The sequence below is a fragment of the Neltuma alba genome, unplaced genomic scaffold, assembly GCF_004799145.2.
Source record: "Neltuma alba isolate B1F8T4 unplaced genomic scaffold, ASM479914v2 tig00011496_pilon, whole genome shotgun sequence".
Lineage (NCBI taxonomy): Eukaryota > Viridiplantae > Streptophyta > Magnoliopsida > Fabales > Fabaceae > Neltuma > Neltuma alba.
Window position 1 is genome coordinate 62,502 of NW_021636164.1, and position 26,997 is coordinate 89,498.

The window sequence follows — 26,997 nt, forward strand, 5'->3', positions numbered from 1 at the left end:
TCACATGTATACTTTTATGGAAACATATTATATATATATATATAACATTTTGTGAGATATAGACTCTTAACCGTTTAAAGCTGATCTAATGATGATGATCAATACAAACTTGTATAAAAACCCCAAGAAAAGCGAGCAATAACATCAGACGAATTAAGAATCAGTACAAACTTGTAAAAAAATATTGCTTTTCTGAGTTCATCACTAGCATTACGATAAACGAAACATACATTTACGAGATAAATAATAACTTAGAGGAGACACAAAAACAGTCAAAGTTAAACATATGATTCACAGCCCATAAAAGTTACTCTCGTTTAAAATACAAACATCAAATCTTTAAAAGGGCATGGTTTTTTTTTATAAGATTCAATTTAATTTGGATTTGTCTAATCATTTACTATATTTTTTCATTTTTATTCCTAACTAATTATTATGTCTCTCTTATTTCTCTTTTTACTTACTCTCTCTTCCACTTATCTTCTCCATAAATAAGAGCGTTTTAAGAAAATAAGTTGTATATACTGGGGCTTCTCCTGGGGCATGATTGGAAGCAGCACATACTAGAGACTCCATATATACATTGTGAACCTCGTAATTAAGCACCACGCAAAGAAAACACACTTTAGCTTGCGAGGCGTGGAAAACTAATTCTACAAAACTGACTCGAATTAGAAATGAAATCAAGAACAAGAAGCACTAATGAAAATTTGCTTCCCTTACTTTTCCTAGGTGTGCGTAATCCCATATAATGAAACCAGTGGTATATACTGTATAAAACAACAAATCCTAAGAAAAACCATACACCAGCAACCTATAAGAAGAAATCTAATTAAACAATTAACCTAATATCATAGTTCATAGATAGGTCGACACAGATAGAGAGCTAGTTAGTAACATCTGGTAGTTTTTGCACCTACATTCATCATTCTGCATGATTTATCACCAAAAAGACTCAACAAACATAGATACATAATGGATTTATTTAAACACAAAAAAAATCTTTTAGGATTAAGATTCTTTATTACTGATGTTGCCAACGGACATAAGGCTTTCCACGTGAGTACAACTATCATATATGATACAGCCACATTTAACAACAAATGTGTTAAACTCATTAGTTGTGAGATTGAGTGTGTAAACATCATCCCCCATGGTACAGAAGACAATCTCATTCCTCCAAATAGTCATTGGATGTAAGATGCGTGGACATGAGCTGCTAGTATATTTTTTAGTCCAAATCCATCTTCCCCTATATGCACATATGTCCTCCTCCATCACCCACAAATGAACAATATAAGATCCATGAAGAATGACAGCAACCACAGCAAGTTTGTCCTCATATACTATAAGCCTTTTACTTCTATTATATTTTAGATCAGGCAATGGTATCAAGGTACACACTTCCTTTGTTAGGTCAATTGAAACTACCAGATTATCATCATTAGACGGAGTCGACGGGTCTCTACCAGAGAAATACATAACACCATTAACAGCGACATTTTCCCATTTACTAATTTTTATGCCCTCTAAGTTCTCAAATTCTACTTCCTTCCATGACCCAGCTTTTAATGAATAAATTTGCGCTGGATTAGCTGCAAAACAAGGTCCACAAACATAAATTCTCACTATTTTGTAATCATTGTCGATGGGACTGAACCCAAATCCTTGACGGTAAGCACTATTAAAATCCTTAATATTTAAGGGCAACTTTCTGAAGTGTCTAGTAGCTGGATTCCATAATAAAAGGGTAGGGGGAACTATACCATTTTCCTTTGTCTTCCATGGAAGAACTGTTTTTACCAAATTATCAACCACTTGAACACAGAGCAAGCCATTGCTGGAACCCACGATCACAAGATCAAAACAGGAATCGACCAAAGGTGATATTTGAATCTGAGGGACTTGCATGTTGTGACGATCCACGATGCGCAAATCTCCGAGCCATTTGAGTAGAAGCAAAGGGTTTTGATGACTGGAGTGATGGAGGTGGTCTTGGATGAAAAACGGAGTTTTGATGAGATTTTTCCAATCTTTGCACACACATTGAAATCGGATTAAGGATTTCACCGGAAGTCTTTTGAGAATGTTAAGTATGATGTCTCAGGGAACAAAAGGTATGTGGTCTTCCATTACTTTCATGATGCTCCCCCATAAATTGGAGAAGGAATCTGAGGTTGACGGCGAGTAGTGATATCGGCGTTATTTGAGGGTTGATCTTTTAAAATATTTTAAAAAATTTCTCTTAATAGAATTAAGTGTTTGAACTTAAATGTATAATTTCAAAATAAAGGCGAGATTCACGTAAGTACTAATTAGAACAGAATATGAGGAAATTTATTATACTCTAAGATAAAATGTTACCGGGGTAAAATAATAAAAATAAAAAGTGCAAACGTAAGAAATTGAACTTAAAAAGTTTTTTTTTTCCTTAAAAGAGATAAACTATAAAATATGTATCTAAATCTAAATGTTTATAAAAGTCATGGTTATTTGGGGTTATCACTGCCGATTCTCACCTCTAAATTTGATTCTCATTAAATGACTTTTTAATTAAATATTGATGTTGATTTATTTTAAAGTGATTCCCCTTATTTATTCAACTTAATTCATGTTGATCTTTTGGATTTCAATCGAATTTTATTTAGAACGTGATTATAATTCCATACTACACTACCATGTTTTATTTATTTTTAATTAAAATCTGATTCAAGATTCTCAAACTCTAATGATCTAATCATGGTTATTTGGCATTATTGCCGCGGATTCTTACTCTCAAATGATTTTCATTAAATATCTTCTAGTTAAATATTGATTAATTTTATTTATTCAATTTTAATTCATTTTGATATTTGAGATTTCAACAGGTTTTACTTAATTAGGTCCCATAATTTATTATCATATTTAATTTTTTTATTAAGATCTAATTCAAGATAACATTTTCTAAATCAGAATCTGGCAGTAATTAGTTTTTAGATATTAAAGGCCGTTCTCATCTCACATCCTGCTTAAATAAAAAATAATTTTTTAATTGGATTTTGAATTTTTAGATATTAAAGGCCATTCTTATCGTAATTTTTAGATTATTTTTCAGGTTGATGAATTTTTCTATTAGATTTCTGTATAGTTTATGTCTACTCGGGTTATTCTTAAAAACAAACGCAAACAAAATTAGGCTCAATCCGCCATATCAATTAAATTAATCTAAAAGACAGGGTGAGGCTAAAAAATAGGATGAATATATGAATGGCGCATATCAATTAAATACTTCATCTCCGGTCCTAAATATAAGACCCTTATACACACTAGTATAAGGGTCTTACATTTATGACCGAATGAGTAGTATTTATAATTGACAGCTTAAACATAGGATTAATATATGAGATTTTGTGGTTTGGAACCTCTCATCTTCCCTTCTCATCCTCTTCCCTCCTCTTCCTTTTTTAACCATTGGAATAATATTTTAACAATTCAGATTTAAATTTTTTTAAAAATTATTATTAAAATATTAAATTATAAGAATAAATAAATAATAAATTACAAACTATATTAAAATTTAATTCTAGTGGTTTGCAAATGCACTAAATGTTTTTAAAATTTTTTTATAAATAGTTTACAAAAATATAAATCTAAACCGTTAAAATATATTAATCCAATGGTTAAAAAAAGAAAAAGAGAAAAGAGGATGGAAAGGGAAGAAAAAAGGTTCTGAACCAGAGGTTTTATGGGGTAACAAAAGTGAGCTAGAGATCTATTTTGTGGGGTAACATGATGATTGATGACAGCTCCCTCTTCTCTCTCACCGCGCATATTTGATTCGGAGAAACGAAACTATAGAAAAGGAAAGAATCGAAAAGGAGGAAACAAAGAAGCAAATGAAGGTGATGGATTGTTGGTGGAGAAATGCAGATTTCGAACTTGAAATTATATGAGAACCGTAGATATCATATTCCCCTTTTATTATGGAACTCAATGCTTAGAGAGGTTAGAAAAGGCGTGTTCCGGAGTTATATTTAGGACCAAAACTAACTCAAAAATTGGGTCCTATATTAAGGACCGGAGGAGTATTAATTTTGAGCTTGATTATATTCAGGATATGGCTTCGGTCAAGTTGATAATGATTACAATATAGTGAACATTAAGGTTCCTGATTTATAAATCAGTCCTCACCCTTTCGTTTTCCATAGTTACGATATTTTTTTCCCAATTTTTGGGCTGTACTCACAATCCCCCCCCCCCAAAAAAAAGTCAGAAAAGCTTGCTTAGTTGAGTAAGAATTGATTAACGGAAAATATCGAAGAAATTGTAGAAGACGGTTACGAAATCAAGTAATAATACCTCAAAGGTTATGAAACAATAGTCAGAATTCGGAAAAAAGAAAGAACAGAAATTGCAAAAGACAGATTACAACACAAAGCTTATATAGATAATCATTCCACTCATGACTTTGAAGAAGGATTTAACAACTATAAATAAATTATGATATAGAGCTTCAACGAATGAATTTACACTAAAACTCTAAAAGTGTTTGATTAACGTAAACTTGAAATTTGAATGCAGGATCAAAATTCTTCAATGTTAATGATGCCGATTTACTAATACAAAGCTGTCCACGTAATTGAAAATCTTAGTCCCAGTGTCTCTTTCGGGGTAAGAGACATGTCTTCTTTTCCTTATTGGTTCAAAATTGGAAGAGTGAGATCTCACAGAAAGCCTCTTAAACTCATTAGTAGTGAGATTGAGCAGATATAAAATTGTTGTTTGACGTCCATCATTCTCAATCTCATCAAAAGGTAGCAAGACAATCTCATTCATCCAAATAGTCACGGGATCTAAGGTCCCCCATGTAGAAGGGCTACTAGTATATATTTTAGTCCATCCCCCTCTCTCCTCGTCCTCGTCCTCAGATAGGCATGTATCCTCCTCCCACACCCACAAATGAATCAGAGAAGATCCATCATTTTCTTCAACGCAAGCAACCACAGCAAGTTTGTTCTAATACTCAATAAGGCTTGCACGACGAAAACCACCGTATATGCGAGGCAATGGTATGAACTCACACACTCCCTTCTTTAATAGGTCAATTGGAAGTATTAGATCCTCGTCGTCGCACCACGTAAAATCCCAAAACATAACTCCATTAATAGTGATATATGTAGCACTTGTTGATATGCCCCTTAGGTCGTCTCCAACGTCTATGTGCTTCCATGACCCGCAATTCAATGAATAAACTTCCACGGCTTTGATATGATAATGATTATATTCATTAATTCTCACTATCTTGTAATCATTATCAAGAGGACTGAACCCAAATCCATAATGGTCATCAAGCTCACGAGGATCAATGTGAGTTCTGTAGAACTCTAATCCTACCTCGGCAATAAGGTCAGAATGAACAATAGTTCCGGGGCGCACATCTCTGATGTCTCTAGTCGCTGGATTCCATATCAAAATGGGGTGAGGATCTATATAATGTTGATATGCCATCTAGGTCGTCTCCCACGTCTATGTGCTTCCATGACCCGCAATTCAATGAATAAACTTCCACGGCTTTGATATCATAATGATTATGTTCATTGATTCTCACTATCTTGTAATCATTATCAAGAGGACTGAACCCAAATCCATAACGGTCATCAAGCTCACGAGGATCAGTGTGAGTTCTGTAGAACTCTAATCCTACCTCGGCAATGAGGTCAGAATGAACAATAGTTCTGGGGCGCACCTCTCTGATGTCTCTAGTCACGGGATTCCATATCAAAATGGGATGAGGATTTATACCATTCTCAATTTTAACACAGACCAAACCATTGCTGGAACCCAAGACCTTAAAATCATAAAGAGAATGAGTAGAAGGCAATTTTTGAACTTTTTGGACTCGCATATCGCAATCCAGCACTCTGAGGCTGATACCTCGGAATCTGCGATGGTACTGTTCAAGGAGAAGCAAAGGCTTTCGACAGCGAGAACAGTTGAAGTGATCTTCGATGAAAGACGGAGTCTTGATGAGATCATTTATCAGATTTTTCCAATGTGTGCACACACATCGAAGGCGAGTTAAGGATCTTACCGAAAGTCTTTTGAAAATGTTAGCCATGATATCCCTGGGGATGAAGCCTACGTGGGCTTCCGTTTCCGTTATCTTCACAGTGGCCGCCATTAGAAAAGGAATCTCAGAGGAAAGAAGTCTGTTGCAGGCAACAATAGGGCATCGGAAGGTTGTTCTAATTTATTTGTTTATTTCCAGTTTGAGAATAAAAAAATCCAAATAGACTAAACTGAATCTGTTATGAATATTACGTGGATGTCTATATATCCCTTCCTCTTCATCTTCTCCAAGTAACTTCCACTTCTTCCACCATCCATTACTTCTCCACTATTCATTATTCCTCCACTATCCATTCACTCTTGTAACCCAACTCCATTCATATTTATGGGATTGATTATCCATTATTTGTCATTTAAGGAAAATTGTAACCTATATATAAGACTATGCTTACAAATAGGGCATGCCATTATATTGTGATGCAAGTAAAGTAAGTGAAGGAATACAATATCATTCTCTCATTTTCTTGTCTACTTCTCTTCTCCAATCTACTTTCATTGTTAGTTAATTTCATAACAGAATCGAGGATTATATATATATTTCTTAAAAATGCATGTAAAATAGCTAAATCCAAAAATGAAAGTAATTATTATTTTGACGGAAAAAGTCAAAACTATTGGGGGAAAATGAAGAAAGTCATGATTATTTTGGGATAATTAATCCACAACTCCTTATAGTTTCAACTAATTTTGAATCAGATCCTTATAGTTTTTTTTCTTTTTATCGGGTCCTTATACTTTTACCTATTTTTAATTAGGTCCTTGTATTTATTTTTCTTTCTATCAAGTCCTTACAAGTTCACCTTATTTTTAATTAAGTCCCTGAATTTTTTATTCTTTATTTTATAAATTCTAATAGTACTATTATATAAACATAAGGTAGTGTATATTATTTAATATTAGTTTATAAACAATAATATCCTAAAGATATTGAATTATTATAATGATTTTAATTTTTTCAGCAAAAAAATTAATTGTTCTAAAAAATTTTCCTGAATTAATTAATTCTATTACTTTTTTATTACATAATTATTAATTTAATTTAATTATTAATATTTTATATTTAAGTATTAATCTATTTAATTAAGCTTATATTTAATTAATAAATAAAATTTAAAACTACATGGACCTGATTAAAAATTTAGTGAATTATAAGGGCTTAATTAAAAGAAAAATAAATACAAGGACCTAATTAAAAAAGAGTAAAAGTATAAGGACCTAATAAAAAGAAAAAAACAATAGGGACCTGATTCAAAATTCGTTGAAACTATAAAGACTTGCGAATTAATTAACCCAATTATTTTTACACATTACCGTTGATTTTACTCTGTATTGATTGTCATTAAATATTACTTAATTTAAAAGTAATTTCCTTATTTATTCGGTTTTAATTCATTACGATATTTGGTAGGTTTCATTATTTCAACCGAAATTTATTTGATTTAATTGATTCGTGTTCCATAATTTATTACCATAGTTATCCTCTCTTTATTAAAATATAACTTTTTAAAAAAAAAGAATTTCACAACATTTTATTATGTGATATTAAAGATCATTCTCATCTCACAATTTGCTTAAATAAAAATAGTCGTTTTTCAATTATATTTTGAATTTGATTTGTTTTTTATGGTAATTTTTGGATTATTTTTCAACGATCAATTTTTCAAACCTAAATTTGTGTATAATTATGTACTTTATTTTCTTTTAAAAACAAAGGTCAAAAAAATTAGGCTCACCGGCCCTATAAAGTAGTCTAAACTAAATAAACAGAAAGCTTATTGTACTTGACACACAATCATCGTGGTATAGATTATAGAGTTTTAACATACAAAATGTTTTCGTGGGATGCTGGAATTTTTTCCTTTTGGACTGAGGATGCGGAATTAAATTTGTTAGATATAAAAATTGGCGATATAATGAAATGACTATAATTTATCGAAAAAAGAATGAAATGAAACAACTCTAAAGTAAAAGAACTTAGAATATTTTAATTAATCGAAATAGTAAAATAAAAGTCCCTCTCTAGGCAAATCGTATTATAAGTGAGAAAACAATGTACTTAAATCTCTAGTTCACTTTTGTTACCCCACATGGTACAAAATCTCATTATATCAATGGAGAACAAGAAAAAGAAAGTGAAAACAAAAAATTAAAAAAAAAAAAGGCTTAGTTGATGTGCGCCAATTCATTTATTGATCCTATTTTTTGGCCACCAATTTATAAATCAGTGCTCATCCCGATGTTTTCCATAGTTACGACTTACGATGTTTCCTGGATCAATTCTGTAGTTACAATATTAACTTCCCAAAAATCCCACAACAAAGAGAAAAAAGTCAGAAAAGCTTGCTTAGTTGAGTAAGAATTAACGGTGAGTATGGAAAAAATTGTAGAAGGTTACTAAATCAAGTAGTAATAAATTATCATTCCACTCATAACTTTGAAGAAGGATTTAACAACTAGAAATAACTTATGATATAGGCTACTACGAATGAATTTCTCCTGAAAGTGTTTGATTAAAGTAAAATTGCAATTTGAATGCAGGATCAAAATTCTTCAATGTTAATGATGCCGATTTACTAACACAAAGCTTTCCACGTAATTGAAAATCCCAGTATCTATGTTTCTTTTGGGGTAAAAGAGAGATCTTCTTTTCCTTACTGGGTCAAAATTGGAAGAGTGAGATCTAACAGGAAGCCTCTTAAACTCATTAGCAGTGAGATCGAGCAGATATAAAATTGTTTCATGTCCATCATTCTCAATCTCATGAAGAGGGAGGAAGACAATCTCATTCATCCAAATAGTAAAGGGATTTAAGGTCCCCCATGGGGAAGGGCTGCTAATGTATATTTTGGTCCATCCACGTCTCTTGTCGTCCTCATCCTCATCCTCATCCTCGGATAGATATGTCTCCTCCTTACGCACCCACAGATGAATCAAATCAGATCCATCACTTTCTTGAGCGCAAGCAACCACAGCAAGTTTGTTCTCATACTCAATAAGGCTTGCACGAGCAAAACCGTATATTTGAGGCATTGGTATCGCTGTACACACTTCCTCCTTTGATAGGTCAATTGGAAGTATTAGAGGCTCGTCATCGCGCCACATAGCATTCCAAAACATAACTCCATTAATAGTGGCATTAGTTCCTGTTGATATGCCCCTTAGGTCGTCTCCAACGCCTATTTCCTTCCATGACCCACAATTCAATGAATACACTTCCACGGCTTTAATATCATAGGGATGAAATTCATTAATTCTCACTATCTTGTAATCACTATCAAGAGGACTGAATCCAAATCCATAATAGTCATGAAGCTGAGAATTGATATAAGTTCTGTACTCAAATCCTACCTCGTCAATAAGGTCAGAATGAACAATAGTTCTAGGGAGCACCTCTCTGATGTCTCTCGTGGCTGGATTCCATATCAAAATGGGATGAGGACTCATACCATTCTCAACTTTAACACAGACCAAGCCGTTGCTGGAACCCAAGACCTCATAATTATAAGGAGAATAAATAGAAGGTAATTTTTGAACTTTTTGGACTCGCTTATCGCAATCCAGCACACTGAGGCTGATACCTCGGAATCTGCGATGGTACTGTTCAAGGAGAAGGAAAGGGTTTCGACAGCTGGAACAGTGGAAGTGATCTTCGATGAAAGACGGAGTTTTGATGAGATCATTTATCAGATTTTTCCAATCTGTGCATACACATCGAAAACGAATTAAGGATCTTCCCGGAAGTCTTTTGAAAATGTTAACCATGATATCCTTGGGAATAAAGGCTACGGGGGCTTTCTTTCTCTGCATCGTCACATTGGCCGCCATTGGAAAAGGAATCTCAGAGGAGAGAGGTCCGTTGCAGTCAATATTAGGGTATCGGAGGGTTGTTCTCCGACTAGGGTTCTATGCGGCTCCTTTTGAAGGAGAAGGAGAAGGCGAAGGCTTTTGTTTCTAGGATAAGGCGAAGCGGAAGGATTCCCTTCTCGAAGACGATTTCCAATTTTATGGGATCTACCCGAAGAGGATTTCAACAAAACAATGAAATCAATATTAGGGATGAGACAACAGAGGTGATCGAAAGATAATAATGAGAATAATATTATTATCTTTTTATAATATCTCTAATTTATACGTACCCTCACTAACATTGACGGTGTGGAGTGATATCGGCCGTATTTGAGGGTTGATCTCCGAGGGGGGTTTTCAATAAATTTTAAAATATTTTTAATAGAATTAACTGTTTGAACTTAAGTGTATAATTTCAAAATATTGGCGAAATTCGTGTAATTAGAATAAAATAAAAGAAAAGTTATTATACTCTAAGATAAAATGTCACTGGGGAAAAAAAAATAAAAAGTATAAATAAATGTTACAGCCATTTATCTTTACTGAGGGGGAAAAAGGCTACGACGATGAAGGTTGTATTTTGTGATTGCCATGGCCGAGTGCTTGGATGGAACATGAACTCTGTTTATCTCTTGCTGACTAACAACACAAACAAAATTAGCAGTGTCATAATTTTAAAAATATTTATAAAAACTTTGCCTAGTATCACGTGGAAGAATAAAGTCTCCATACATAAGAAAAATTTTAGTTAAGGGTAACAATCAATGCAGTAAATGAGTACTCCCTCCAATCCATAATATAAAAAGTTGGTTAACTTTTTTCACATACAAAAAAATAGAAGTTTAGTCAGTAAACTAGAAATTTATGCTTCTGTGCGATGCACGGACTAAAATATTTGATTAAATTTTAAATTCTAATAAATTGCATTATTTAAGATAACTCAAGATTTACTTTTTTTTAATAGAAATGTGTTTTTTTATTCATTCAAATCAATTAATCAATCAATCATCAATCATCAATTATATTCTTAAAAACTTGTAATACCTGACTCACTTAAAGCGGTTCGGATATGATATTATAAAATCTGAATATATTTAATTAATAATAAGATCTAAATAATATTTTGATTGGGATTTGGGTTTATTGAATTAAATGAGGAGCATTATTATTAAATGAGATTTTAATAGAAGCTCAAATGAAGAAATTAATAATTAATTTTAAATTTTGATAATATCTTAATTGGAATTTGAATATATTAAATTAAATGAGAAAAATCATAAAATAATATGTCAATTGGTGTTTAAATGGAGAGATAAATAAATTTTCATATGTTCCCCCTAAAAGAACTCAGTAAAGTAGAACACCAAAGGAGGGAAGAAAGTTGCCCGAAAGCTTAGAGCACGGCATTCTACTTTGAACTTCGATTTCATGCCTTTTTAATAGACTACGGATCACAATACCATTAGGCATATTTAAACACACTTAATGAGCATTAATTCATAATTAAATGAGCAGTTTCAAATCATGATTAATTTGTTTAATGACTATTTAAGATGAATAAAATCTTCAGTTACAAATATTGAAGAGACATAATTGTCATTAAAATTTAGATAGATATGTTCAATAAAGTGCCCAGTACTACATTTGACTCGTGCACAGTGGAGAACATCTGTTAATTATTAACATGAAAAGGAAACAAATACTCAACTAGGCATGAGTAAATAAAAATATAATTTAGAGGGCAGCTAAGTAGTGCAATGTATTAACTAATGAATTAATATCTCAAACCTTAAAATAACAGTAAGAATTAAGTGACAGTGAATATCAAAGAAATTACAGAATAAAACATATTATCAAATCAAGGTTATGTAAATCATATTCCACATAACTTTGCAAGAAGGTTTTTACGGTACGACGCATAAAATGACATAAGCTATTATGGATTCATTAAATTTCCACCGGCGCTTGAAACAAGCCAAGTAAACTTGCAATTTGACAATTATGATTCAGGATCAAACTTTTTCGATGTTGATATTGCCAACTTCCACGTCATTGAAAATTTCAAAATTGATTCTGTTATGATAATATGATCTTATAGGAAACGTCTTACACTGATCAATAGTGAGATTGAAACACAAAGTTTATCTAAATGATTATTCCACTCATAACTTTGAAGAAGGATTTAACAATTATAAACAAATTATGACCTGAATTTCCACTAAAACTCAAAGTGTTTGATTAAAGTAAACTTGCAATTTGAATGAAGGATCAAAATTCTTCAATTGTAATGATGCCGATTTACCAATACAAAGCTTTCCACGTAATTGAAAATCTCAGTATCTATATCTCTTTTGATCCAAGAGGGAGGTCTTCTTTTCCTTGCTGGGTCAAAATTGGAAGAGTGAGATCTAACGGGAAGCCTCTTAAACTCATTAGCAGTGAGATCGAGCAGATATAAAATTGTTTCATGTCCATCATTCTCAATCTCATGAAAAGGGAGCAAGACAATCTCATTCATCCAAATAGTCACGGGATCTAACGTCCCCCATGGAGAAAGTCCGCTAGTATATATTTTAGTCCATCCATATCTCCTGCCGTTCTCCTCCATCACCCACAAATGAGTCAGAATAGATACATGATCTTCTTCAACGACGCAAGCAACCACAGCAAGTTTGTTCTCATACTCAATAAGGCTTGTACGACGAAAACCGCCTATGTCAGGCATTGGTATCAACTTACGCACTTCCCCCTTTGACAGGTCAATCGGAAGTATTAGATACTCATCTTCGCACCACATAACCTGCCAAAACATAACTCCATTAATAGTAATATATCTATATAATGTTGATATGCCATCAAGGTCGTCTCCCACGTCTATGTGCTTCCATGACCCGCAATTCAATGAATAAACTTCCACGGCTTTGATATCATAATGATTATGTTCATTGATTCTCACTATCTTGTAATCATTATCAAGAGGACTGAACCCAAATCCATAAATGTCATCAAGCTCACGAGGATCAATGTGAGTTCTGTACAACTCTAATCCTACCTCGGCAATGAGGTCAGAATGAACAATAGTTCTGGGGCGCACCTCTCTGATGTCTCTAGTCACGGGATTCCATATCAAAATGGGATGAGGATTTATACCATTCTCAATTTTAACACAGACCAAGCCATTGCTGGAACCCAAGACCTTAAAATCATAAAGAGAATGAGTAGAAGGCAATTTTTGAACTTTTTGGACTCGCATATCGCAATCCAGCACTCTGAGGCTGATACCTCGGAATCTGCGATGGTACTGTTCAAGGAGAAGCAAAGGCTTTCGACAGCGAGAACAGTTGAAGTGATCTTCGATGAAAGACGGAGTCTTGATGAGATCATTTATCAGATTTTTCCAATGTGTGCACACACATCGAAGGCGAGTTAAGGATCTTACCGAAAGTCTTTTGAAAATGTTAGCCATGATGTCCTTGGGAATAAAGGCTGCCTGGGCTTCCATTTCCGGCATCGTCACAGTGGCCGCCATTGGAAAAAGAATATCAGGGGAGAGATGTCCGTTGCCGTCAATATTAGGCTATCGGAAGGCTGTTCTCCGACTGGGGTTCTGAACTTGTGATGGTGTGACTCCTTTTGCAGGGGAAGGCGAAGGCTTTTGTTGTACCGGTTTCTAGGCTAATGCGAAGTGGGGACATTCCCTTCCCCAAGGGGGTTGCCAGTTTTATCGGATTTTTTTTCTTTTTGCCATCGCTATTTGATTGGATCTACCCAAAGAGGATTTCAACAAAACAATCAAATCAATATTAGGGATAAGATAACAGAGGTGATCGAAAGATAATAATGAGAAATGAGAATAATATTATTATTTTTTTATAATATTTCTAATTCATTTGTTTGTTTCCAATTTGAGAATAAAAAAATCTAGATAGACTAAACCGAACTGAGGATTATATTTTTTTAAAAAAAAGATATATAAAATATCTAAATCCAGCAATGAAAGTCATTATTATTTTGACGGAAAAAAGTCAAAACTATTGGGGAAAAAGGAAAAAAGTCATGATTATTTTGACATATTACTGTTGATTTTACTCTGTATTGATTGTCATTAAATGTTGATTAATTTAAAAATAATTTCCTTATTTATTCAATTTTAATTCATTACTATATTTGGTAGATTTCCATCGAAATTTATTTGATTTAAGTAATTATTGTTCCATAATTTATTACGATAGTTAACTTCTTTTTATTAAAATCTGACTCAAATTTCTATATTTTAAATGAGTTTCATAACATTTTCTTATTCAAGACAGGAACGGGCACTAAATATCGAATCTTGATTCGTAACATGCCAACATTCTGAGGGTTTGCAACGTTGTGAGGGACTATCTGAGAATCCCAGTTAATTAAATCTGATTGAAATATCAAAATTTAAATTAAGGCATACACTATTAACAAATCCCTAATTAGGCCAAGGGGCCTTATTAAGAATTTTTTAATGTTGTTAAAAGATGTAGCTAATCATATGTACATCAAATATCTTGTTTGTTAATTAAACAAATATAGAGAAAATAATGATAAAAAAAAACAGATGAAACATAATAATAATTGTAATTAATATAATAGAACACACTCATCATACTCTACACAGAGAAATCGAACTCGCAACCTTACGTTCAGAAAAGCTTTAAGGAAAATTTTTGGTAATATAATTTTGCCAAAATAATATACTCTTTCGGTCCTAAATATAAGACCCATTTTTATAGTGTAAATTATACTACAAAAATGGTTTTTATATTTAGGACTGGAGGAATATTATTAAAACAATCCAAATCATGGTTTGATTACAAGATGTTGGAGTCCAAAATAAAGAAAATTTAAATTTGCTAATGGGTTAGTAAGAAAGATTGCATCATGTACAATATTAATAAACATATCCCATCAAAGCAACAAAAAGAAGAATTAACATAAAGTATTATTGTAGTTCATGCCAGCGGCATACATTAGCCACATTGCAAAGAGCAGGGGTTATAAATCACGATATATATATATATATATATTCAAACTTATGTCACTCATATATAAAATTAATTAAGATGAAGACTGTCACTAGTAGAGACAAACAAAATATAAAATTTTATAACCAATGGGTCATCACGTTTAGAAAGCAGCTGCCAATGTTGACTATTGAACCATACTCATTTAACTAATTAAGATACTAATTAATTACTAAATAAATTTCAAAAAATTATTATTATTGGACTTGAGACTAATTCTTTTTAACCGGCAACAGTTAACAAATAACCCTTCTAACAAGTAGTGTGGAACCTCTACATTGAGCAATTCTCTCCACTAACCCAAAACAAGGTTGTTTCTTTCTTTCCACCAATCAGCTTCTTGTATTCCCCCCCCCCCACCTAAAACAGTGACTGCGTTTTTTGGGGTTCCGATTTTATCTTAAATAAAGGCAAAAAAAAAAAAAAACACAATCAACCATTTGGGGGGAAAAAAAGGAAGAGGCTTCTCATTACAGTGACGTCATTTCCTCCATTACACAAACACAAGCTTCTCCTGAGATTGACAAGCATTGTTTTGGAAACTGGATGTTGCAGAAGCTAGTGGACTTTCAGTTTGAACCTCAGGAAAAAGAATTTGAAGGGGGTGAGTCTTTGGAAGTTTTTCATCCGAAGAGGAAGAAGACCCTTTTTTTTAAATGGTTGATTGATTTTTTTACCTTTTTTGTTCATGGCATGATTGCAATACTATTTAAATTATAAAACGCTGAGTTTTATATAAATGGAGGTTAAATGGATAGGATTTGCAATAGAGAGGCTCTGCGCCGACAAGCAAGGGTCCTCTCAAAAAATTAATATTAATTGCTACTCCATTTGAATTACAGCCAACGGAACTGGAAGGTACAAGAAGCAATTTCCAAAATTAATTCCAGGGATATTTTAGCCTTTTCATGTTAGAATTCAAGCATTTTCTCCTATTGTATGTATGTAAAAATCCTTTTTTTCTTAACTAATTTACAAGAATTAAGAAAATTAGTTATGGGTAATTAATAATCTTGTCAATTCTTTGCCTTATTCTTCAACAAATATCCTTAGTATATACTCTTCTAGTCTTATTTATAAAGTAGAGATAGAAGTTTTTTCTTGCTCTTATTTATAAGTCACTTAATTAAAATTTTATCCTGAATGTATTATTTTATCTTTTATTTATTATAATGTAAATAGTTTTTTTAAAAGATGTATATACTCCCTCCGTTCCTTATTATAAGAGACATTTGATGCTTATGGCATGTTCCTATATATAAGAGACACTTAAAAGTTGTCTCTACTTTTTTGTGTTGATTTCCTATTTTACCCATATTTATTATCTCCAACTCACACTCTCTCTCCCTCCCACTTCTCTTTCTTTTAATAATTTAATTGTTCTCTCTCATGCTCTCTCTCCTTATTAATGAGGGCATTTTTGGAAAAAAAAATTATATTTTTTACACATTAATTGTTCTTAACTAATTTTAACTATTTTTTTGATCAACGTACTTCGATTATTTGTCTCTTATAATAAGGAACGGAGGGAGTATTAAATAAAATAGGGGTAAAGTTAAAAAATTATTATATTTTAATGAAGAGTTAACATAGTTTAAAATTTTTCTTAATCTGTATAAAATATATTAAAAGTATCTTACAGATAGAATCATGAGTATTTAATGAGCTAGAGCATCTTAAGTTCTTAAGTAATGACTTTTCGGCAAATTTAACTTTGGATCATCAACTAAGCATTAATTAAGGCTATTATGGTAAAAGCATTTATTACAGTAAACAAAGTACAGGGGTTCTTCGACAAAAAACAAAACATTACAATAAAATACTTTTTTTGGCCATCGATCACAATAAAATACTTAAAAAGAGTCTCATATATTATTGTCAAACATGTGAGTTGATCCATGTCTTTGCATTTTCAACTTACAAAATTATGTTCATTGGTTCTTGTTCCTACAAAATCACACTTATTTTCAAAGGAATTGTCGGATACTAAAATAAAAATTCGAATATTTGTTTGCCACAAGAACTAGCACCATCTGCTTATAATCGGTATAAATAGGTAATAGAGGAATAATAAAGAAGCCTGTTGGGCCCAAAACCTAAGAATAAACCTATGTCACGCTTCTATGCTTGTGATTTGTGACTATGAAGGCATCAACCATCAAAAGACGCCCCATTTACCATAGAAATGGGCCCTCCTATTCATTTGGACTTTCGGGCCCAAAGGAGGTAGATAGCTTTTTTTGAATGAAGGAGACACCCCTTCAGTCCTTAATATAGGACCTAATTATTAAGTTGATTTTGGTTCTAAATTAAAACATATTTCTCATATTTATTAATTTTTTTCTATATTACTTTTATGGATATTCCCTCAACCATAATCAAGTAGAAGAAGGAGAAATGATATTAAAGAAGATAATTATAGTATTTTAGGAAATATATGTCATATTTCTTATAACTAACTAACTTACCTAACTTTCTTAATATGATTAAATTAGTTAATTAAATTTTATATTAAAGACCGGAGGAGTATGTGCCTTTGATGATACTAGTGATTCCGGGCGCACACATATTTTGATAATATATGATCCCATATGTTCACGGGGAATTGCAATCAGCTCCAAAGAAGACATTTAATTATCATAAAGTCAACGGAGGAGAATGTAACGACAAATTCACGTATAAAAAATAACAATTAATTTTTGCTGCTTATTTGTTATTAGGATTTTTTAGTAATTAAATTTTTTTTATTAGGATCCCCTATTCATCACCCGCTCATAGCTATTGATAATATTTTTTGTCATGATAATAATTATGTAATTATTATTAATGTAAACTCTTTTTTCCTTCCTTTGCATGGATTTTTTTTTTTATCATAATTAACGCACTCATTACATCCTGTATTAAAAGTTTGAACTCACGATATGATGCTTGAAATAGACTTAAGAAAAATGGTTGATATCAGTTGGATTATATATAAGACCTTATGCTTTGCATGGGATTTAAAATTTTAAGCAAGTTATATTATTAATAATTGACTTAATCTTTTTTTTTTTGGGTAAGAATAATTGACTTAATCTTTGAGACAAGGTATCAAGATAATAGGATTATTAAAAAATTAGTGTGAATTTTTTAAAGGGTTCTAATGAGAAAAAAAAACTATATTTTTTATACCTCAGGAATAGTTTGACTTGTTAAGTTTTTATATTTGTAAATGTAGATTTAAATTATTATATCTACTCATCAATTTGTTTAAAATTAAATTAAAAAGTTATTTTAATCAAGTTATAAACAGGAGAGATAGATCTCCCGGCCAAAAAAAAAAACAACAGGAGGGATGCATCCGGAAAAACGTTATCATGATTTATGAGTTTATTATTTTTTCCAAAAAAAAAAAAAACCAAGACACTAGCAGACATGGTGGTCTTGATCAGTGAAACAAAATAGGTTTTGTGAAGTTGTCCGATAAAATTCTGAGAGCCTTACATTTGAGGCATGAGATAGATAGGATAATGGATCAGAAAATCCCATTCCACAAAAAATTCAAGCATGGCCATAGACGAGATTATCGACAGAAAAGAAACGAACATGATTATTCTTGTTTTGTTTCATGATATTATTATTTAGCCCAATTCATATATAGCTCTTCTACACCGGAACTCCCCATCCCTGTCTGTATTTTCGCTGGAAGAACAGAGAAATGGAAGCTAATGCACAGGCCAATCGCCGCATTGCAACAATCACGAATCAGCTTCTGCCTCCTAATTTCCAGGTTTCTTCCCCCCCTTTTTTTTGGCTTCAATTCCTGTCTCCTCTTCTGGTAATTTATTCTTCAAAGCTCGGATTGATTTTCGATTTTGGTAATTTGGACTGAAATTCAAACTCGGACAATTCACACAACCAAATGAGAAAATTCGAAGCTTTAATTCTCAATTTAGCAACGCCTAGAACGAAATCTAAATCTATCGTAATGGTTCGTTATAACATCGTTTTCGAAAATTGTTGCGTTATCATGTGAATTTGATATGCTATTTGCATATTGAATTTGATAGGAAGGAGGTGATGTTCATCTGAAGAGAGTTGACTGCAGAGCGAAAGGTGGGTCCCCTGGATTCAGAGTTGCTATCTTAGGTGCTGCTGGGGGAATTGGCCAACCCCTTGCTTTGCTGATGAAGATGAACCCACTAGTTTCAGTTCTTCATCTTTACGATGTTGTAAACGCCCCTGGTGTCACGGCTGATGTTAGTCACATGGACACTGGAGCTGTGGTAAATTTCTTACATCGCTGCTACTTGCAATCTCATTACTGAATTGTTGATCCATGAAGCGCGTATACTTGACCAAATTAAGTTGATCTAATAGCATTGGAATCAAGTAATTAAAAGGTCCTTGTTCCTATTGCAAAAAGAAAAGTCCTTGTTCCCATAAATTTCTTATCAATATATTAGAGTTAGCATAAAATATTATATTATGCATTATCAATTTTTTGCTCTTAGTATTTCCAAAATTTTCAATGTAAAATGTTTTTTATAAATAGAAACTAATATAAATTTTCATGGTTTAATTTTTTGTTCCTAAAACAATATTGTTTTAAATTATGAAAGGGCATTTTAGTCTTTTAACAATATTAGAAAAAACCTTAATCAGGCCTCTTGGCCTAATTAGAAATTTGTTAAAAGTGCAGGCCTTAATATGAGTTTGAATATTTCAAGCGGATTTAATTAGGATTTTTTCCAGATAAAAATAGTCTTGTTTGCTTAGATTTTGAATTTGATTTGGTTTTTACGGTAATTTTTTGATTATTTTCGTGGAATGCTGGAATTTTTCCCTTTTGGACTGAAGATGCTGGAATTAAATATGTTCCATATAAAAATTGATGATATAATGAAATGACTATAGCTTATTGAAAAATGAATGAGATGAAACTCCTATCAAGTAAAAGAGCTTAGAATATTTTAATTAATCGAAATAGTAAAGTAAAAGTCCCTTGCCGGGCAAATCGTATTATAATTGAGAAAATAATATACTCCTCCGATCTTTAATATAGGACCCGATTTTTGAATTGGTTTTGGTCCTAAATATAAGACCCATTTCTCATATTTATCAATTTTCTCTAAATTACCCTTATGGATACTCCTTCAGCCATAATCAAGTAAAAGAGGGAGAAGGAGTATTAAGAAATATTATTATGGTGTTTTAGGAAAAATGTGTCACTTTTCTTATAATTAACTTATTTAAATTTTTTAATCTAATTAAATTAGTTAAATAGGTCTTATATTAAGGACCGGAGGAGTATATACCTAAATCTCTAGTTCACTTTTGTTACCCCACATGGTGCAAAATCTTCTTATATCAATGGAGAACAAGAAAAAGAAAGGGGGAAAAAAAATAGGCCGTTTAATTGATGCGCGCGAATTCATATATTAATCCTATTTTTTGGCCACCAAATTATAAATCAGTGCTCATATCCTGTTGTTTTCCCTAGTTACGATGTTTTTTTTTTGGGGACCAATTCTGTAATTACCATGTTACCAGACCAAGTAATAATACCTCAAAAGTTATAAAACAATAGTAAGAATTAAAAAAACACTAAACAACAGAAATTGCAAAGGACAGATTACAACACAACGTTTATAGAAATTATCATTCCACTCATAACTTTGAAGAAGGATTTAAAAACTAGAAATAAATCATGATATGATCTACTATGAATGAATTTCCACTAGAAGTGTTTGATTAAAGTAAACTTGCAATTCGAATGCAGGATCAAAATCTTCAATGTCAATGGTGCCGATTTATTAACACAAAGCTTTCCACGTAATTGAAAATCACAGTCTCAATGTCCCTTTTGGAGTAAGAGACAGGTCTTCTTTTCCTTATTCGGTCAAAAACGGAAGAGTGAGAGCTAACGGGAAGCCTCTTAAACTCATTAGTAGTGAGATTGAGCAGATATAAAATTGTTGTTTGACCATCATTCTTAAACTCATCAAAAGGTAGCAAGACAATCTCATTCATCCAAATAGTCACGGGATTTAACGTCCCCCATGGAGAAGGGCTGCTACTATATATTTTAGTCCATCCACATCTCTCCTCGTCGTCGTCCTCATCCTCAGATAGGCATGTCTCCTCCTCTCACACCCACCAATGAATCAAATAAGATCCATCATTTTCAGGAACGCAAGCACCCACAGCAAGTTTGTTCTCATACTCAATAAGGCTTGCACGAGCAAAACCGTATATGTGAGGCGTTGGTATCGACTTACACACTTCCTCCTTTGATAGGTCAATTGGAAGTATTAGATACTCATTCATCGCACCACATAGCTTTCCAAAACATAAATAACTCCATTAATAGTGATATATCTATATCTTGTAGATATGCCCCTTAAGTTGTTTCCAAAGTGTATTTGCTTCCATGACCCAGAATTCAATGAATAAACTTCCAGGGCTTTAATATGATAATGATTATATTCATTAATTCTCACTAACTTGTAATCATTATTGAGAGGACTGAACCCAAATCCATAACAATCATCAAGCTGAGGATCAATAAGAATTCTGTAGTGCTCAAATCCCACCTCGTCAACGACAGTCATTATTTTTTAACCAAAAAAGTCTTAACTAAAAAAGGAAAAAAGCCACGAGTATTTTTACCTATTACCGTTAATCTAACTCAAAATTCTCTTTTATCAAATTATAATAATTTTTAGGAAAAATTGGCAAAAAAGTTTCATTTCAAATGGCTAAAAAGACTTGAATGTGAGCAACTGTAACTATGATCCGTGAGTGTGATATATCTTTTGTTGTGCACAACATATCATCAATATGAAAGTTATTTGCACACGGTGAAAGATATATTACACACAGTCGAAGATATATTGTACTAACATATAATGGTTATACTCATTCACATTCAGATCATTTTAACGAATTAAATTATCAAATAGGAATTTTTTAACCAAAATTTCCTAAATTTTTATGCAAAGAAACCAAATTATAATCATATCAGGAAAATTAAAAAAATGGGTGAGATTACACCAAATTTAATTAATAAATCATGAATAAAATTATACCACTAAAAAAATCTAATGTTAAGTGCACAGGAAAAATAAGATAAGGTGTTGGGTGCACTTTTATTAACATTGAAAGAATAAAAAGTATAGTTCAATATCTTAGTATGTTTGGAATTTTAACATCAAGAACTCGAACTTCTTTAATGCTTGGAAGAAGTGTATTTTTTCCTTGCCACGCTTGGAAGAAAGGTTAGAACTTGAGAGAATGGGAAAAAAAGCTTAAAGGTGTGAGTTTTAGATGAGAGGTACAAGTTCTTTTAGATATGTCTCCATTCACTTACAATTGAAACTTGAAATTATATTGTTGTAAAAATAAGTTGATAAAATTACTTATATATCAATTTATAAGTGAGGGACAAAGTAGTTGAGAGAAAAACAATAAGTATGAATATTTTAAAGTAATTTTTTTGTAGAAATATTTTAAAGTAATTTACTGACTTCATTAATCCTCCCACATTAGTTACGACTGTGTGTAATCTAAAGATATCTGCAGAATTTAAAGTCCTATAACATCTAATCGTAACTACCTGAACTAATATCTAATATATACAAAACAATAGCATTCGTATTATGGTTCTAAGTCACTGGAGATATCCTCTCAACAGTGTTCTTCGGTGAACAACTGCTTCCCTGTGCTCGCCATTGGGAACTTGGAATAAGAATTCCAAGAAAAGAGCGTTTAGGGGTATATATATGTGGAAGAAAACAATATTTCTCTCGAAGTTTAAATAATAAGATGCATTTTAAAGTATATTAATGTATCCCTACTTTTTGTTTCAAGGGGAAAAAAAAAAACGAAAGAATGCAAGCATATGCTTGAGAATTGAGAATCACTGCAATATCTATAATTGAAAATGCCACTCCACTTATCTTGTGGTTGCCAACTCTTTCCTTTTAGATCCGACTTGGGTGACTGCTCCAAATATTTGGGTATTTATTAAAAGAGGCCGGTTGAGATTTGAAATAATTACGATGGATTAAGTATTCGAAATTGTAAAGGAATTCTAATAAAAAAGATTTGACTGGATTGGGATCAAATATAAACGTATAAAATTTTATGTATCCAAATAATAGATTTGGTTTGCATCTAAATCCTGATCTTAATATGTAAATTCCATATAAAATGACTTATTGGGCAACAAGAATCCATGGAATCTGAAATTATGCAAAAAATTTGATATAGAATTTCAAAACGAGTAATATTTAAATAAAAAGATGTTAATCCACGAATAATAAAATGAAATATTCATGCATAAACCAAATATAATTTAATAAAATACAAATTGGGCTGAATCCAAATCCTAGATAGTAATAACAACAAAAAAGAATCCCAAGTTCGGGAGCACCTTCCTGACCTCTTTAATTAACTGCTAGTTTTCCCAATAAAAAGGAATGAGGAAATATTTTAAATAGATTTTCAAAACAGAGCGAGTCATTGCTAGAGCCAACAATGAAATCAAAGAACAATGGGTTGAAAAGTGATTTTGGAACTTTAAGGGTTTACATGTCACTGGATCCAGCAAAATAAAATGACTATAAGGTGAACTGGAATTAGAGGAGAATTTAAGGGTTGTGATGGTTACAGTGGTGTAAAAATTTAATTAGAGTCTTTGACCATTAAAATGAAACTTTTTCTGATCAATTTCGTTAAGAAAATGATTATACAGTAGGAAAGAGAGAGAGAGAGAGGAAAACAATGACCCAAAATCTCGCATATAACGCTAGACAATTTTTTGCCAACTATATAACAATAACCTTTCAGCATAATTGACCTGTGGAATTTGTTTCCAAATTTGGCCAATTATATTTGTCTGAAATGTACGTAGAGAAAAAAAAATATTTCTGTCAAATTTTAAATAATATATTTCACAATCAGTTTCAATACAAACCTTTGTGCCATTAAATTTTTCACCTAAATTAGACCCTCGATCTCTTGCTGCCAAACGCTCAGCCTCTGTTTAATTAAAAGAGGTGATCGAGAGTTACGATAGGAATGAAAAAATCATTATTCTCTTTAAATCGATATTGTTCAGAAATAAAACCAAATCAAATTAAGCTTAATTCGATTTTTTAGGCTTTTTTATAATTAAATTATGCTTGTAATATTGTTAATTTATTTATTTGGTTAGTGCGATTTGGAGAATAAAAAAAATCCTATTTGACAAGGTCGAATCAAAGAGGATTTTTTTTTTGACAAAAAAGAGAAACAAAACATATAAAAATATCCAAGTCCAGCAAGGAAAAGTACTAAAAGTCATAATGAGGAAAAGAAGCCCTGTCTCTTACCCTAAAAAAGGTCACCAATTTACAAAGTCCTCATTCTGTTGTTTTCTATAGTTACGATGTTTTACCAAATCAGGTAATAATACCTCAAAGGTTAAAACAATAGTAAGAACTGGGGGGGGGGGGGAATACTAAACAACAGAAATTTCGAAGACTGATTTCCAAAGTATGTATTAATTACCATTCCACTCATAACTTTGCAAGAAGGATTTAACAACTAAAAGTAAATTACGAGATAAACTACTATGTATGAATTTCCACCAAAAGTAGTCTTCTACTAAGTAAACTTGCAACTCGAAATTGAGATCAAAATTCTTCAATGTTAATAGTGCCGATTGACTAATACAAGACTTTCCACGTAATTGAAAATCTTGATATCTCTTTTACGATAAGAGACGGACATTCTTTTTCTTATTCGATCAAAGTTGGAAGAGTGAGATCTAATATCAGGCCTCTTAAACTCATCAGTAGTGAGATTGAGCATGTATAAAATTTCCATTTGATAATTATTCTCATTCTGATAAGAAGGCACTAAGACAATCTCATTCCTCCAAATACTCACTGGATTTAAGTAATCCCATGGACAAGGGCTGCTAATATATATTTTAGTCCATTCCCATCTTTTTCGGTCCAAGTCCTCGGATGGACATGTCTCCTTCCCCTGCACCCACAAGTGAATCAAATTGAATCCATCCTCTCCTTCCATGCGAGCAACCAGAGCATGTTTGTTCTGGGGCGTACCTCTCTGATCTGATGTCTCCAGTGGAATAGAGGCATAGGTATCAATTCAAACACTTCCTTTGATAGGTCCATTCAATGTGGATAATTCTTAACATAGCCCATCATATCATCCCAAAACATAACTCCATCAATAGTGACATATCTAGCACACTATAGTTCTGGGCCGTACCTCTCTGATCTGATGTCTCTAGTGGAAGTGATCTTCGATGAAAGACGGAGTCTTGATGAGATTTCTTATCAGATTTTTCTAATATTTGCAAACACATTGAAACCGATCTAAGGATCTTACCGGAAGCCTTTTGAAAATGTTATAGAGGGCTGATGAGGTTTTTGTAGAGTCAGTTTCTTTTCTGTTTAATTTATTTGGTTCCATTTTTGAGAATCAAATCAGGTTAAAAAAATGATTTTTAGAATAAAAAATCTTACCAGACTAAATCCAATCAGAGGATTCTATTTTCTTAAAAAACATTATATAAGATATCTAAATCTAGTAATAAAAGTCATAACTTTTTTGTCCAACAAAACCATAACTATTTCTCTGCGATTCTCATCCTGAATTGATTTTGATTAAATATTGATTAATTTTAATGCAATTTTCTTATTTATTCAATTTTAATTAATTGAGGTAACAGAAATGAGGATGTTGAGATGGTGATTTGGAGGTGAAGATGGGAGATCAAATCATTCATCAAATATCAAAGTCAGTAATTAATTTGTGTGAGCTCTCTATTTTGTTCCTTGCACCATTTAGAAGAAGGTGTCTTTTAAAAATTTGAGTCTTCCATGTGCTTGTGTTTTGTAAAAGTTCAATTGTTTCATTGATAGGATATTAGCTTTTGCTCCTCAGGGAACAATGTTCAAAATGTTTGAAGATGTGTGTTTCCCTGCAAATAAGAAGTAAACGCTGGCAGATGCCCATTCAAATAAACTGTTGGTAAGTTTGGAATCACTGACTATAAAAACAGTCATAATATTTAAGCATATGTATATATCTCTTGACTTTGGCGTTCCAACTCAGAGCTTTGGTGACCCCTGTTTTCTGAACTTCTTTTGTATCGCTCTATGCTTTGGTTTTGCCGTTTCTTTGTCTTCTCTTTAAATTCTTTTTGCGCAAGCACTTGCAATTCTTCCTTTTAAGTTCTTATGTTCTTCGAATCGATGAGGTTCTGTTTGGTTTGTGTGAAGAAATTACAGGTATTAGAGCAGCTAATCAGTGAACTGTTCTTCATGTATGACATCTTGCAATCCTGCCTTTATTTCCTTCGTTTATTTTTTTGATTATTGATGATGTGGTTCTTTAGTAAAATTTATCTTCAATTTATTGCTTATTTGAAGGGGGAAGCAGCAATTCCAAAACGGAAGATGATAAAGCGAAGACTTTTGTCCGTAGGTTTACTGGTATAGGTGTTGTCTTTCTTTATAGGTTGTAATTCTAAATTGTAATATGGGTTTATAAATTTTGCTGGTAGAGGTTCTCTACACAAGCTGCAACTTGTAGGAAGGAGCCAAAACAAATGAAGTCATCCTTTGTTTATCTTTCATTAGTTACCATAATTTTTTAATGTAATGTTACATATATGCTTATTTAAATGACTGCAGATACAGAAGCAATTCAGAAAACAGGGGCGCATGCGTGCGCTCAAATATATGAATGACTGCACATATATATGAAGCACCTTCAATAAATCAACGGCACAGCATGAAAATGCCCACACAAATAACAAAATTTCAAAAATTTCCAACCCCATCCCGAGGTTAAGGGGCGCACGCGTGTGCTCATTTATATGAATGACTGAACAAAACTTCAATGCAAACTGTGACATCTTAATGAAACTTAACAGATAAAGCTAACAATGTCCACTTCCAATGGAAGCTTAAATATCAAAAGGTAATGC

At 32.3% G+C, this 26,997-nt stretch overlaps 5 protein-coding genes across 5 annotated transcripts; 1 reads left to right on the forward strand and 4 right to left on the reverse strand.

The window, feature by feature from the left end:
• Positions 1–1,011: 1,011 nt before the first annotated feature.
• LOC114714201 (F-box/kelch-repeat protein At3g06240-like) lies at positions 1,012–1,911 on the reverse strand. Its single transcript, XM_028898926.1, has one exon. The coding sequence runs from the start codon at positions 1,909–1,911 to the stop codon at positions 1,012–1,014; it is 900 nt and encodes a 299-aa protein (XP_028754759.1).
• Positions 1,912–4,995: 3,084 nt separating this feature from the next.
• LOC114714202 (uncharacterized) lies at positions 4,996–6,160 on the reverse strand. The gene is made up of 2 exons (XM_028898927.1): positions 5,485–6,160; positions 4,996–5,369 (listed from the first exon to the last, which is right to left on the reverse strand). Exons 1-2 carry the CDS (start codon positions 6,158–6,160, stop codon positions 4,996–4,998), a joined length of 1,050 nt encoding a protein of 349 aa, XP_028754760.1.
• Positions 6,161–8,664: 2,504 nt separating this feature from the next.
• Positions 8,665–9,933, reverse strand: LOC114714203 (F-box/kelch-repeat protein At3g23880-like). Its single transcript, XM_028898928.1, has one exon. The coding sequence runs from the start codon at positions 9,931–9,933 to the stop codon at positions 8,665–8,667; it is 1,269 nt and encodes a 422-aa protein (XP_028754761.1).
• Positions 9,934–12,232: 2,299 nt separating this feature from the next.
• LOC114714204 (putative F-box protein At3g16210) lies at positions 12,233–13,483 on the reverse strand. Its single transcript, XM_028898930.1, has one exon. It carries the CDS (start codon positions 13,481–13,483, stop codon positions 12,233–12,235), a length of 1,251 nt encoding a protein of 416 aa, XP_028754763.1.
• Positions 13,484–18,624: 5,141 nt separating this feature from the next.
• On the forward strand, positions 18,625–19,315 carry LOC114714205 (malate dehydrogenase, glyoxysomal-like). Its single transcript, XM_028898931.1, has 2 exons — positions 18,625–18,777; positions 19,058–19,315. The coding sequence occupies exons 1-2, from the start codon at positions 18,706–18,708 to the stop codon at positions 19,313–19,315; spliced, it is 330 nt and encodes a 109-aa protein (XP_028754764.1). The 5' UTR covers positions 18,625–18,705.
• Positions 19,316–26,997: the final 7,682 nt, after the last annotated feature.